This window comes from Odontesthes bonariensis, chromosome 3, assembly GCF_027942865.1.
Source record: "Odontesthes bonariensis isolate fOdoBon6 chromosome 3, fOdoBon6.hap1, whole genome shotgun sequence".
Lineage (NCBI taxonomy): Eukaryota > Metazoa > Chordata > Actinopteri > Atheriniformes > Atherinopsidae > Odontesthes > Odontesthes bonariensis.
In genome coordinates this window covers 35,385,292-35,400,451 of record NC_134508.1, presented here as the reverse complement: position 1 = coordinate 35,400,451, position 15,160 = coordinate 35,385,292, and the positions used below count along the sequence as shown (strand labels likewise).

The window sequence follows — 15,160 nt, the reverse complement described above, 5'->3', positions numbered from 1 at the left end:
ATGTGTATTTTAGCACTTACCAGAGGGCAAAGATTAAGCCGAAGGTGGTCCCACTGATTCAGTCTGAAGCCCAACTGGACAAACCCAATATGGTGAGTTATTTTTTTCTTTCTACTCATGGTTGGATGATTTTCATTCGCTACAATGGTTTATGGTCAGGGGAAATACATTATCTTTAATTCTTTGCCTGTCTTGTCAAGCACTACAATGTTGCTACTATGTCTGATATTTGTCCTCAGGTAATGATTCCCAATGTAGATGAGATCCAACAGGCCATAAATCAACTTATTGACTGTGTGTTGGAGGTTAGCAAGGGTGTTGCTTGGCAGAAGGAGTACAGTCAAGATGACACACAGAACAAAGGTTACTAACTGTCAGCATGCACATACATGACAGCAGACACCTGATAAAACAAGTCCGCAAATGGGGATCTCCCATAAATTGTCATTTGATCAGTTATAATTAGGATTATTTCATTTAAACTTTCATGTATTATATTAGTTTTAATATCATACATTTTTTAAGTTGTTAGATACGAGCATGCAGAAGTCTGTGAAGATGTTTCAAGTGCACTGACTTGTGTGTGTAAACAGGAGCGAGGGGCCTTGGCTGCAATTAGTTATTGTGACGACATTATCACGAGATCATGAGTTTATTCTACTTTTATCTGAGGATAACAAAACTACTTTCCATGGGATAACAAGGTCAATTGCTATAGTTTCCACCAGAAAATGACCGTATAAAGATGCAGCTTATCAGCAGTCAACAAGCAACCTAAATCCCCCAAAAAGCTGTTATCCTGCGTAAAATGTAACTTTTAACAATACAATGGCTGCACAAATACTGCTTTAAAAATGAAATCCCACAACAGACATTGTCAAAATAGCTTACTGTTTTCATCTGACAATCAGGTGTCTGATAAGTAAAACAATCATTTGAACAGGATTGGTTTTATTCATGAAATTGTCAAGATCAACGTTTGGTTAAAACTGTGTTTAAATTAATTTATTTTCCCTTTTTTTTTGTCCTATTTTCATCACAAAAGGCAACAATTTCTTCCAGAGTGTTTTTGAACACAGGGACATTAAAAAAGTTGTGGTCGATCTGAAAACTGCAATCAGCTCCCAGAAGGAACAAGCAAGTGACGTTTTGAAGCATTTCGATCCTTTCAGGGTGATTTGGAATGTGGACAGGAACCTCAAAGTCCAGGTTTGTTTTCCCTAGAAGACATGTTGGCTGTTTTTTCCCCTATAATGATAACGGTTTAATTGTCTTCATTTTTTTTTTTTACAGGAATTTATGGGTAGCAATCCATCCCTGATTCAGATTAAATCTGAAATCCAGTACTACGACTCAGTTGAGCAAGACATTGATGCTATCAAGCCTGAGATTGTTTTTGGGTCTACTGAACTTTCAACAGGTAAGCTGTTGTTTTTTTTTTTCTTTTTTACTTCTATGCTGCCTTGCGAAAGTATTCGGTCCCTTGAACTTTTCAACCTTTTGCCACATTTCAGGCTTCACACAAAGATAGAAAATGTATTTTTTTTGTGAAGAAAACAACAAGTGGGACACAATCGTGAAGTGGAATGAAACTAATTTCAATGTGTCAAACGTTTTTAACAAATAAAAAACTGCACCGCCTTTAGCTGCAATTACAGCTGCAAGTTGCTTGGGGTATGTCTCTATCAGTTTTGCACATTGAGAGACTGAAATTCTTGCCCATTCTTCCTTGCAAAACAGCTCGAGCTCAGTGAGGTTGGATGGAGAGCGTTTGTGAACAGCAGTCTTCAGCTCTTTCCACAGATTCTCGATTGGATTCAGGTCTGGACTTTGACTTGGCCATTCCAACACCTAGATACGTTTATTTGTGAACCATTCCATTGTAGATTTGGCTTTATGTTTTGGATCATTGTCTTGTTGGAAGATAAATCTCCGTCCCAGTCTCAGGTCTCTTGCAAACTCCAACAGGTTTTCTTCCAGAATGGTCCTGTATTTGGCCCCATCCATCTTCCCATCAATTTTGACCATCCTCCCTGTCCCTGCTGACAAAAAGCCGGCCCGAACCATGATGCTGCCACCACCATGTTTGACAGTGGGGATGGTGTGTTCAGGGTGATGAGCTGTGTTGCTTTTACGCCAAACATATCGTTTTGCATTGTGGCCAAACAGTTGGATTTTGGTTTCATCTGACCAGAGCACCTTCTTCCACATGTTTGGTGTGTCTCCCAGGTGGCTTGTGGCAAACTTTAAACAACACTTTTTATGGATATCTTTGAGAAATGGCTTTCTTCTTACCACTCTTCCATAAAGGCCAGATTTGTGCAGTGTACGTGTGATTGTTGTCCTATGGACAGACTCTCCCACCTCAGCTGTAGATCTCTGCAGTTCATCCAGAGTGATCATGGGCCTCTTGGCTGCATCTCTGATCAGTCTTCTCCTTGTTCCAGATGAAAGTTTAGAGGGACGGCCGGGTCTTGGTAGATTTGCAGTGGTCTGATACTCCTTTCATTTCAGTATGATTGCTTGCACAGTGCTCCTTGGGAAGCTTGGGAAATCTTTTTGTTAGGGATGGCTCGTTTGACACGGACGCTTCGGCGCTCGTTTCATCTTCGTGAAGCAAAGTGGTTCGGCACAATGTTCCGGGGCGTGTATGAAATGGCGCTAATCACGTGATTGATGACGTCCGAAGCGCCGAATGCATTGTTTGGTGGAACCACGGTTCAGAGGTCTCTCATCGTTTGAACACTTGGGCGCGCTATTCTCTATAAAAGGAGAATGAATCCCAAACTGGTTTCCCAACCAGTTCTGTTGCCCTGTCAGAATTGAATGCAATTCATTGCTCTTTTCCATGGCTTCTGGCAAGAAAGGTTTTGTGGCTTGGGATCACTTCACCTTGGTTTCTCCTAATAAGGTGATACTATTGTATAGGGGTAGGCGGTATGCACGGTATCATACCTTATGCGGTATTTTTAACCAACGGTAGAGATTTTTTTGCCATACCTTATACCGCAATAGCTCATGAGTCCTGTAGATGGCAGTAATGCAAAGTTTTGAACATCCGCTTGGATATGCCGGGCGACAGTAATCGCAAGACAAGGTAACACGAGTAATTTGTTTTACCACCTGCGGGCTAACCATGCTCCGGAATATGAAACGAGTCAAAGCCGGTGTTCTGTCGATTTCTGCTACTTGTCGAGATTTGCTACTTTGTGGTTTTGCGCATGCGCCGAGCCGATTTTCTAAGTTTTGTTTTCACGCCCATAATGTTTTGCTACCCTGCGTCTCAGCTGGTGTGTAACGGTAACATCCTCAAAATCCTGATTATTTTCTCTTTTGGAAGACATGGAAAGTAATAAAACACTCATCGTATTAACAAGCAGTTTAACATGCACAAATGGGGTGTCTGAAACATGACGCATATTTGAGCATGTTGAATAAGTGGAAGGCGCCTATGAAAGTTCCGTTATCCAAGAGGCAGCGGCTTTTCTCTCACAGAGTTTATTCGAGGAAATGTACCTTTTCTTGTTTTTTAAATATAAATATAACGTATATATTTTTTATATTTCCTGTGTTTTCTGTTTTGCACAATAAATTTAATTTAATATTGCTGCAAACATCCTGATTGAAAGTGTTTATTTGGTGCTATGGTAACCACTGAGAAACTGTTCTGTTGTAATTTATATACAAAAGTACCATACCGCGATATATACCGTATACCGTCAGTGGCTCAAATTTTACCGGGGTATACATTTTAGGCCATACCGCCCACCCCTACTATTGTACAATATACTATTGTGTGATGTAAGATGTTTGCTAGTTTTTGTTTTTCAAGTGTAAATATAAGCTTTATTATTATTATGGGTATGCATGCTAATATAGTTCTCTTCTTAAAATAAGGGGGCAGCACATTTAAGAATCTAAGTTATGTAGGACAATACATTCATTTTGGACTTGTTTATTTAGCACATATCACAAACAAAGCGCTTGCGGCCATTATTACACAGCTGTGTCCCGTGTACCAAACGCCTCTCTGTCTGTGTTCTGACAGAAAGGTGTGTTAATTACGCAAAGTGTTTCTGAATTATTTAAAACAACTAAAGTGTACTATTATTCTTAGCTATGGATGATGTCTTTAACTAGACATCATGTAGATGGTGGGTTGACGCAGTCACTTAACTGATAGCTCAGTGATTAGCTTAGTGGCTTTTGCATCCAAAGGTTATGAGTTTGAACCCAGCATTTTACAAGTTTGCCCTGCGTTTATTTTCTTGATATGCAGAATTTTATTTTTGTAGTGTCAAGGAAGCAAAAGCTTGATTCTGTGTGGGTGGATATGATTGTAATGGATGTGCAACCATTTTCCATTGTGGAAGATAAAGGTTTCAAGGTACGTTAGCCACTTTCAATGTAACACAAGCACTTGTCATATAAAATCACAATTTTCTTTCTTTTACGCTTTTTATTTTGTACATATTAAAGTATAACAAGGACAATGAGGCTGGTTGAAGCAGATGATACTTGCGGTGCACCACCAGATGCCACTGTTCTGTGTGGTTTCAAAGCCCCGAAACTTTGGTTCATTTCCTGGCACAATCAGATGAACTCTGTGGAAGCTTCATGAGGCTTCACCGGCCATCCCTACTTTTTGTATCCAAATCCGGCTTTAAACTTCTCCACAACAGTATCTCGGACCTGCCTGGTGTGTTCCTTGGTGTTCATGATGCTCTCTGCGCTTTGAACAGAACCCTGAGACTATCACAGAGCAGCTGCATTTCTACGGAGACTTGATTACACGCAGGTGGATTCTGTTTGTCATCATCAGTCATTTGGGACAACATTGGATCATTCAGAGATCCTCACTGAACTTCTGGAGAGAGGCCCCGTTTACACAATAGGAAGACGCAGATATTTTCCTGCGGTTTGGCCTCTCATTTACACCAAAACCCCGTTTTTATCACAGAAAACGATTATTTCTAAAACCTCCGGCCAAAGTGGAGATGTCTGATAACGCCGGTTATGTGTTGCCGTGTCAACTGGGAGAAACGGCGTTTTAGGTTCTTAAACGTCACATTATGCGCCAGAAAATGCTTAACGTCATGCGAGCGCCTTATGTTTACAGTTTGTTTGGCTACTGATCAGGATTATCATGGATGATGTTAAAGTTCTACTAATTTTTACGTTTGTGCAAACGATTCTGGCCTTATTGCATTTGCCACCCCAAACCTGCTCGCACAGTTCAAAATAGAGGAGCATCACTTTTCCGTGGCTCTCCTGCGTCCAGTATCCACTGACTGTCTATATTTCCCTCTTATTGCCTTCAGTTTTGTTGTGATATTTGCTCGCGTTACCTCCTCCTTCACATGAGGAAAGTCCTCGATTCTGAGGATTTTGATTGGCTTGCATGGCTTTATTCGCGCTTTTATGCGGGTTGATGTAAATGACAAGTTTTTTGAAAACGATGTTGTGTGCACGATGTTATTATTGAAAACGGAGGGGGGGAAATATTCGTTTCTCTACACGTTTCGCTATGTGTAACTGTGGCCTGAGTTTGCTGCACTGAAAGTAAAGGGGCCGAATAATATTGCACGCCCCACTTTTCAGTTATTTATTTGTTAAAAAAGTTTGACACATCCAATAAATTTCATTCCACTTCACGATTGTGTCCCACTTGTTGTTGATTCTTCACAAAAAAATAAAATGTTATATCTTTATGTTTGAAGCCTGAAATGTGGCAAAAGGTTGAAATGTTCAAGGGGGCCGAATACTTTCACAAGGCACTGTATCTACGGCCTGGTAAGGATCAGAGGATTTATCCATTATGATCTGTTAAACCTTAAAACTGAAGGAGGGTGTACAATCTTTTTCAGGGTAAATGCTGATTGGAAAACCCATGATATTGGTTGTACCGTCACATGTTAGCCTTTGCTAGTTTTTTTTTTTAATTTGGTGTTTTAAAGGAGTGATTCAAGCTTTACATGGGAAATTCTTTCTCTTTCCTTTTTTTAGGTTTATTAAAGAAGGCATTGATGGCTGAGACCAAAGCCTGGAAGAAACTGATCTGCAGATACTTGAAGGAGGATTACAAGAAGAAAATGATTAACATCAGTTTACACATCAACAAATACCTTGTACAAGTATCGCATTCTGTTTCTAATCTGGAAGATGTGCGTCATGCCATGGGCACCCTGTCAAAGCTTCGAGATGCTGAAATTCAGACTGATATGACATTAATTTCTATTGAGGTATGACTAGGACGGTCATTCGTTTTTTAGACATATACAGTACCTTAAGCAGAGCTCCCTCTTTGACCTTTACAGTTGCAAACATTGCAGACTGATAAGAAACATGAAATAATGTTGTTTACAGGAAGCCTTTGAAATATTGACCAAAAATGAAGCAGAAGTGACCAAAAGAGAAGCAGAAGGAGTGTACAATCTGAGGCATCTCTTCACACAACTTCAGTCTAAAGCTGTTAGTACTATCAAGACATTCAGGCTTTTTTCTTTAAATGATTTTTTTCATGATGTGTTCCTCTGTAACAAAGCTTCGATAATGAATTTTGAACTCGGATTTTCTCAGAGATCAGTGCAAGATGAGCTGGTTTGCATGCAGCCCAAGTTCAAACGAAACCTTGTGGAATGTGTTGCTGTTTTCGAGAAGGATGTTTACTCTTTTAAGGAAGAATACGACTCTGTAAGTAATCTGTGAATGACCTTGTTTCTATGGGTGTTTGGAAAAATGTAGACGTTCTTATCAGCTCATATGATCCTGCATTTCAGGAAGGCCCAATGGTTGAAGGAATTCCTCCACAAGTAGCCAGCAGGCAGCTGCAAGCCTTTCAGGTACCATTACTGCTCACTCTCACCGTTCTATATTCCAGTTAATGTTTTACGCTTAAAACATGTGAGAAAGAAGAAGAAAAGCTTTCAGCTTTATTTTATCTATTTTGATAGAGACTTATAAAGACAAATTGAAAAGAAATTCAAATCAAAAGACTACAAACTACAAGAAACAGCAGTACAAAAATGTGAAATTACATTTAATTTGAATTTTGGTTTTGGTTTTATAAACATGGCAGTTTTCTTCTCGTTTGCTGAATCTAATTTTATTGCCAAAAAAATGTTCTTTTTACTCAGGCTAGATTTGATGAACTGTGGAGAAATTTCACCACATATACTTCTGGGGAGCAACTTCTCGGCTTACCTGTTACGGAAAATAACTTTCTACACCAGAAGAAGTTTGTTACTATCCTGACAAAGCTTTCTATCAGAGCCATCAATGAAAATTCCATTAATATTAACTAACAAAGATTGTAATATCTTTTAAGGATTTTTCCTTTTTTTTTTTTTAGAAAAGAGCTTGAGCTGCTTCGGAAACTCTACGGCCTGTATGATACAGTGATGAGTAAGATCAGTGGGTACTATAAAATCCTGTGGACAGACGTGGACATTGAAAAGATCAATGCAGAACTTGTGGAATTTCAGAATAGGTGGAGTATTTCTGAGCCATTACAACCTGCTTTGTGCCAGCATTGTATTTTTGATTTCTTTTGTATTCCTGTGATAGATATATTGTTTATCATCTCTATTTGTAGGTGCCGGAAGCTGCCCAAAGCACTAAAGGACTGGCAAGCCTTCCTTGACCTAAAGAGGACCATTGATGATTTCAATGAGTCGTGCCCACTGCTGGAATTGATGGCAAACAAATCCATGATGCGGAGACACTGGGACCGGATTGGAGACTTAACTGGACACCAATTTGAGGTGGAGTCCAAAACCTTTATGCTGAAGAACATCATGGAAGCCCCTTTGCTGAAGTACAAGGATGATATTGAGGTTCGCTGGAAGTTTGAATACATTTAATTCCACAGTTCTAGCAACAATATTTCTTCTTTTTGTATGTGTCTAACCTCCTTAGCCTGGCTTTCTTCATTCATAGGACATCTCCATATCTGCTGTAAAAGAGAAGGATATTGAGGCCAAATTGTCACAGGTAAAAGACTTGTGGTCTGGTCAGACCCTTAGTTTGATGACATTCAAGGATAGAGGAGAACTAATGCTGAAGGGGGCAGAGACAGCAGAGATTCTTACCATCCTGGAGGATAGCTTGATGGTACTGGGCTCACTGCTAAGCAACAGGTAATACAAGTTAACAACAGCTTCAGATTTACATTCCACTGATTAAATCAGTTCCTAAGGAGCCTTGAACTCCGGAACAATATAATGAAAGTCTGTTAAACTAAAGTGAATGTACGCACTTAGTTAAAGAGGAAGAAGTAGAAATAAACTTATCTTGTTCTTAACAGATTTGACATTTACCAACAGCATTTTACAACACCTTTAAAGTTTTACGTAGCTTGTGTCCTTATCTGCTTTGTACAGGTACAGTGCATACTACAAAACAGAGATCCAGGATTGGCTCTCCAATCTTTCAACATCATCGGAAGTCATTGAACAGTGGGTTATTGTGCAAAACTTGTGGATCTACATGGAAGCTGTGTTTGTTGGGGGTGACATCGCCAAAGACCTCCCACAGGTGCAGTTCATGCTTTCTATCCTGGGGAAAACTACACCTTAGAATGCTTCCTTAAGTAAAATTCAAACCGCCCTTTTTTTTTCTATTACAGGAGGCAAAACGCTTTCAAGATATCGACAAGTCCTGGATTAAGGTCATGCAGCGTGCTCAGAAGGTGCCAAAAGTGGTGGACTGCTGTGTGGGTGACCCAATGTTAGGGCATCACCTACCCGAGCTTCAGAAACAGCTAGAGCTCTGTCAGAAATCTCTTGCAGGGTAATTCTTTACGAACAACATTAGTCCAAATACTTTAGATTGACTCAAAAAATAAGATGTGCAGAATTAAATAGATTGTTGTTATACCAGTGCAGTGGGTGTTGATGTTACGTATTTCTAATTTAACAGTTACCTTGAGAAGAAGAGGCTCCTTTTTCCAAGATTCTTCTTTGTATCCGATCCATCTCTTTTGGAAATCCTTGGACAAGCCAGCGACTCTCATACAATTCAGGTTAGAATGAGTTTGAACATTGTTGTCACTATGAATATATGGATATACATATACCTATATATAGATATATATCATTTTTTAAATTCATTTATTTATGTATTCAGTTATTGTTTTAATTAATATAAATTACAGCCATACATCTGAATGTTTGCATGATGTCTTAAAATGAAAATTCAAATAATCACTATGACCTCTTTAAGTTTTACTTGGATAACTTTCAAGTTGACATTTTATCACTTGACAAAAGTCAATTTTGATACAATTGTGTTTCAGTCTCATCTCCTTGGAGTGTTTGACAATGTCAACGAAGCAGAGTTTCATCCAACGGAATATAACAAGATTTTGGCCGTTCTCTCACAGGAAGGGGAGAAATTACCGGTATGTCGTGTGCTTTTAAAGAGTTTAAGTGATTCATTTTGGTTTTCTCAACATGTAAAAATATTCCATTGTACAGCCCCAATTCCTAAAAGGTTTGACCACTGTTTAATGTATAATTAAAAACGGAATGCAGTGATTTACAAATCTCATGGATGGTCCCACTCCTTCTTTGTCCGGAGGACGCAGCGTCTGTGATTTCTAAAAAGAATTTTAAATTTTGATTTGTCTAATGACAAAACAATTCTACACTTTTCCTCAGTTCACTCTAAATGAACCATGGTCCAGAGAAGATGGCAGCGTTTCTGGATGGCATTCACATAGGTTTCTTCTTTGCATGATAGAGCTTCTTACTTGCATTTGTGCATGGCAAGGCAAGCTGTTCTCACAGACAGTGGTTTCTGGAAGTGTTCCTGAGCACATGTAGTGAATTCCATGACAAAATTATTGTGAAAAGTTTGTAATACAGAGCTGCCTGAGGGCCCAACGACGACAGAGATTCTACATAGATAGATTCTATCAATCTTTGAATGATATTTTGTACTGTAGACCAGTACAAGCTCTGCAGTTGCCTGATAACGAGCTGATCATTTCAATCAGGTGTGTTGGAGCAGGAAACCTCTAAAACATGCGGGGCAGTGGTCCCCGAGGACCAGGTTTGAAAAACACTGCAGTAGACGATGAAATATTGTGTTACTTTGAGGAACAGTGTTCTGAAATTGCTCCAACATTTGTTGACATAGTTTTTTTGCAGGTTGCTGACCCCCTGCTCCCTGCTACTTTAAGGGGCTTTTCCAATACCCAGTCATATCCAGCTGCTACACGTTCCTCCAGCTGTTTCCTTTTAGTAGCACTTGCTTTTCCAGCCTATTGCAGATCCCTTCCCAACTTATTTGAGACATTTTGCTACCATCAAGTTCAAAATATTCCATTAAACAGTAAAATGTCTCACTTTCAACATTTTATGTTTTCTTTGACCTAATTTCAACAGAGTGTCCCGACTATATTGAAATTGGGGCTGTAAATCCCTTTTACAGTTCGTGTAAATGGAAAAAAAAAAAAAAAAAGATTTCTAATCTTTGGTAGTTTAATCTGTAACATTGTTTGGGTGTATCAATTCTTCGGTTTTTAGAAATCTTTGATAATTGCAGTTTGATAAACGTGTATTTCTGCTTTCAGCTGGACAAATGTGTCATGGCGCAGGGAGCTGTGGAGCTCTGGCTTGGAGAGCTGTTGCTGCAACAGCAAGCCTCCTTACACTCCATCATCAGAGCTTCAGATCTAGAGATAAACGATGAAGACTTTGACCTTCTCACTTTCCTTGACCAATATCAAGCACAGGTGAGTAGACAACATTGTGGCCGCTTGGAAATACATTTAGCAGGTTGATTTCTAATGCAAGCCAGTATCTATCAGGTCGCCATGGCTTGCACCTCCAGCAGGTTGTACTGTGTGATATTTGCTTTTGTTATAGATTTTCTCCACAGCTTCAGTCTTGTACTAAATCTATGACACGACTTTCCTCCTTTGTGGAAAAAAATTTTTTAAATAACAAGTGTGAATATCTTTGGAGTTTTGTACGGAAGCCCAGAGCGGACGTGGTACGTATAAACTTTTGTTTGATGGTTTTCGATCATTTCCAGAAAACAATAATCGTTTTCTCCAGATAACGAGATAATTATCTCGTTATCTGGAGAAAACCATCAAAAAAAAAGTTTATACGTACCACGTCCGCTCTGGGCTTCCGTAGTTTTGAGAGATACGATGGTATCATAATTGATTTCTATATTCATAGAGTTCCCAAGATTCATTTTATTCTGCCTTGTCTGTTTTAAGGTGGGCTTGTTAGGAATCCAGATGCTTTGGACAAGAGATTCTGAAGAGGCCCTAAGAATCGCTGCCGATAAGAAGGAGATCATGCCTCTTACGAAAAAGAGGTTTCACAACCTACTCAGCATGCTCATTAAACAAACCACCTATGACCTGAGCAAATTTGACAGAGTCAAATATGAAACACTTGTCACAATTCATGTGCACCAGAGTGACATTTTTAATGACCTGGTAAGGTTTTTTTCTTCAGTAAATGTCTGTTCTTTTCTTTCTGTAAAACACTTGAGTTAAGCTCCGCTTTGTTTGCAGGTAAAGAAGCGTGTGAAATGTATCAGCGACTTTGAATGGCTGAATCAGAGCAGATTTTACTTCAAGGAGGATCTGGACAAAGTCATTGTATCCATAACTAATGTCGACTTCATCTATCAGAACGAGTTCTTAGGCTGTACTGATCGGCTGGTCATCACCCCTCTGACTGACAGGCAAGAAAAGAGAAAATTGATTTTTATAAGCAACTTGCTGTAATAAGTCAACTTTGCTTGTAGGTTTTAATTCCTATGTTGCATTCAAGAACAGTTTTTTTTTTCTACAAAGGTGTTATATCACACTGGCCCAGGCTCTGGGCATGAGTATGGGAGGAGCTCCTGCTGGGCCAGCCGGCACCGGTAAGACTGAAACCACCAAAGACATGGGTCGTTGCCTTGGCAAGTACGTTGTGGTCTTCAACTGCTCGGACCAAATGGACTTCAGAGGACTCGGCAGGATATATAAAGGTACATTAGGCAATGAAACAAGTCATCGAGCAGTGGTGTACAGTTTCATTTATGTGATGTCCTATTGTGTTTTTATTTTCCAGGCCTTGCACAGTCAGGGTCCTGGGGCTGCTTCGATGAGTTCAACAGAATCGACCTGCCAGTGCTTTCCGTTGCTGCTCAGCAGATCTCAATTGTTCTGACATCACGAAAGAAACACAGAAGCACTTTCATTTTTACGGACGGAGACTGCGTGAACTTGAATCCAGAGTTCGGCCTGTTTATCACCATGGTAAGACATGGAAACACACAGTCCTATTAAAAGAAACTCCTTGAAACTAGATGGAAAACATTAGATATACAGTATATACAAAGATATGTCATGCCTCTGTATCTAGAATCCAGGATATGCAGGCCGTCAGGAACTTCCTGAAAATCTAAAAGTGCAGTTCAGGACAGTGTCCATGATGGTGCCAGACAGGCAGGTGGGTCAAGGCTTCTTTCTGTGGAGAGAAACGTTTTTCTTTTTGCTGTGGTCCTAACACATCCCTCTACACTTTTGTCTCCGACAGATTATAATGAGAGTCAAACTAGCCAGTTGTGGATTCAATGAGAATGTTAACTTAGCACAGAAATTCTTTGTTCTTTACAAACTTTGTGAGGAGCAACTCACAAAACAGGTGAGAATCTTGTTAGCATTTCATAATTCCTATTTTGTTTGGTTATTGAACTACTGACATATAACCTCTGCTATTTGACAGGTCCACTATGACTTTGGACTAAGGAACATCCTGTCTGTGTTGAGAACACTTGGGGCGTGTAAAAGAGCTCGACCTGATGACACTGAGTCCAGCACTGTCATGAGAGTGCTTCGTGACATGAATCTGTCCAAACTGGTATCACACAAACTTAGTTCTTACCAACAGCTGTGATATATTGAATTGTATTGAATTGTGGGTGTGAAAGTATACTCTGTACACTGGATACAGTGCTGTGAATAAAAAAATCCATCTGTGTGTTTCAGGTGGATGAGGATGAGCCCCTCTTCCTTAGTCTTATCAATGACCTGTTCCCTGGTATCCAGCAGGACAACAGCACATATACTGAACTTCAAGCTGCTGTTGCTAATCAAGTTGAGCTTGCCGGTCTCGTTAACCACCCACCGTGGAACCTCAAGCTTGTTCAGGTGCCTTAAAATTGTTGTTTAGCATAATTATTATAAAGTTAGCTTTTGGAAAGTACTTTTCTTACTGGTATATCACTGTTGCTGTCTGGGTCAGCTTTATGAGTCTTCTCGAGTGCGCCATGGGCTGATGACTTTAGGCCCAAGTGGGGCCGGGAAGACCGCGGTTATCAACGTTCTTATGAGATCACTGAGTGAATGTGGAACCCCACACAGAGAGATGCGCATGAACCCCAAAGCAATCACTGCTCCGCAGATGTTTGGTCGTCTGGATGCAGCAACTAATGATTGGACTGATGGAATCTTTTCCACACTGTGGCGGAGGTCACTCAAAGCTAAGAAGGGTAATTCCAACATTTTGTCAACATCTAAGCTAAGAAAGTGTTTGTGATTAATACAGATGAGATCCTAAGAAAAAATATAAAACTGTCCAAATGAAAACGGGATTGTATTAAATAATATCTAAGCAATACATAGTATTGTACTTTAGACATTTTTATCATATTACATTCAGTATAACACAATATAAAGGTTGTTGCAATTTTAATGTGATGCTAAATACTGCATCTGCACGATATTACTGCCCAGCTTCAACAAGACAATGAAAATGTCAGCTCAGAAGCTGAGCACTTTTCTTAAGCTATAGATGCCAGTTCATGCATATTTAGAGCTAAAATATGAGACGTCACATGAGACAGCCAGTATGGTTTACTGCACAGTGCGTTGTAACCAAAAAACAACAAAACAAAATGGTGACCCGCCGAGCTGCCTTGGTCGTAAGCACCTCGTCCCTGACATGTAAACCCACCTTTCAGATTGACACCACCGCATACGGAACTACACTTAGCCTTGTCTGGTCCGAGGGTAGCAGCTGGAGCAAATCCCAGGCTCCTGTTCCTACGGGACCCCAAAACAGGCCCCTTTTAAGTTCTGGGAATGACAGTGGAGATGCTGTTGTCCTTGGCGCACACTGGCTCGCCCACTTTTGATCCAGTAGTGGGACAGCGGCTCATTAGTGACTGACAAAGTGCCAGAGGCTGCCGGAGAACTCAAACATTTAATTGCTTCGACGGGTTTTCTCTTCAGGGGAAGTCATCTGGATTGTGCTGGATGGTCCCGTTGATGCAATATGGATCGAGAACCTCAACTCAGTCCTGGATGATAACAAAACACTGACCCTGGCTAATGGTGACCGCATCGTCATGTCACCATCCTGCAAGTTGGTGTTTGAGGTGCACAACATGGATAATGCCTCCCCTGCTACTGTGTCCCGTGTGGGAATGGTTTTTATAAGCTCCTCAGCTCTCAGCTGGCTACCCATCCTCCAGGTACTTTTGTGATATCTAAGTGTTGAAGACTTTTTTTTTCCTGAAAAAGAACAATGCTTTGTAAGCAGTGCTTAGATAGAACTTGGCTTTTGTATTGCAGGGATGGGCCAAGAAGCGCCCTGCTAGAGAGGCAGAGAGCATCATCGGTTTATATGAAAAGACATTTGAGGATGTTTACATGTATATGAGGCAAAACCTTAAACCCAAAATGGAGCTTTTGGAGTGTAACTACATAATACAGGTGTGTATTTAAAAAAAAAAAAAGACTGAGAATAAAAACAGAATCAGATGATGCCTCGAAGCCTGAATTGTTTGACTATGTTCCTTCTTCAGTCCGTCAATCTGCTGGAGGGCCTCCTCCCAACCAAGGAGACAGAGGGCTTTGCTGGAAGCAAGCACCTTGAGCGCCTCTTTGTCTTTTGCCTGATGTGGAGTCTGGGAGCTCTTTTAGAATTAGAGGACAGAGACAAGCTGGAGGTCTTCATGAGAGGTCATGAAAGCGAAATTGATGTGCCTCAAACCAAGCCGGGAGAGACTATATTTGAGTACATGGTCAACACAAACGGTACAGTTATTTGACACGTAAAAGAGCATCAATTTGATGTTTTTTTTGTATAGTTTAAAGTGAACAAGCATTTGAATGTGGTGGCATGGTGGTTAAGTTAGCACT

At 40.2% G+C, this 15,160-nt stretch overlaps 1 protein-coding gene across 1 annotated transcript in view; it reads left to right on the top strand.

Moving 5' to 3' along the window:
• The window catches only part of LOC142376981 (dynein axonemal heavy chain 8-like), a 54,765-nt gene that overhangs the window by 24,645 nt on the left and 14,960 nt on the right, over positions 1-15,160 (top strand). The window contains exons 25-53 of the mRNA XM_075460684.1: positions 26-92; positions 240-363; positions 1,046-1,209; positions 1,294-1,420; positions 6,007-6,242; positions 6,367-6,471; positions 6,580-6,693; positions 6,780-6,842; positions 7,137-7,237; positions 7,352-7,489; positions 7,595-7,835; positions 7,939-8,138; positions 8,382-8,535; positions 8,627-8,790; positions 8,920-9,022; positions 9,296-9,400; positions 10,577-10,738; positions 11,234-11,458; positions 11,537-11,709; positions 11,822-12,000; positions 12,084-12,271; positions 12,378-12,464; positions 12,552-12,659; positions 12,741-12,875; positions 13,004-13,165; positions 13,260-13,506; positions 14,249-14,490; positions 14,591-14,731; positions 14,824-15,055. Of these exons, the coding sequence (XP_075316799.1) occupies positions 26-92; positions 240-363; positions 1,046-1,209; positions 1,294-1,420; positions 6,007-6,242; positions 6,367-6,471; positions 6,580-6,693; positions 6,780-6,842; positions 7,137-7,237; positions 7,352-7,489; positions 7,595-7,835; positions 7,939-8,138; positions 8,382-8,535; positions 8,627-8,790; positions 8,920-9,022; positions 9,296-9,400; positions 10,577-10,738; positions 11,234-11,458; positions 11,537-11,709; positions 11,822-12,000; positions 12,084-12,271; positions 12,378-12,464; positions 12,552-12,659; positions 12,741-12,875; positions 13,004-13,165; positions 13,260-13,506; positions 14,249-14,490; positions 14,591-14,731; positions 14,824-15,055 (4,487 nt within the window). The remainder of the gene's footprint in view (positions 1-25; positions 93-239; positions 364-1,045; positions 1,210-1,293; positions 1,421-6,006; positions 6,243-6,366; positions 6,472-6,579; positions 6,694-6,779; positions 6,843-7,136; positions 7,238-7,351; positions 7,490-7,594; positions 7,836-7,938; positions 8,139-8,381; positions 8,536-8,626; positions 8,791-8,919; positions 9,023-9,295; positions 9,401-10,576; positions 10,739-11,233; positions 11,459-11,536; positions 11,710-11,821; positions 12,001-12,083; positions 12,272-12,377; positions 12,465-12,551; positions 12,660-12,740; positions 12,876-13,003; positions 13,166-13,259; positions 13,507-14,248; positions 14,491-14,590; positions 14,732-14,823; positions 15,056-15,160) is intronic.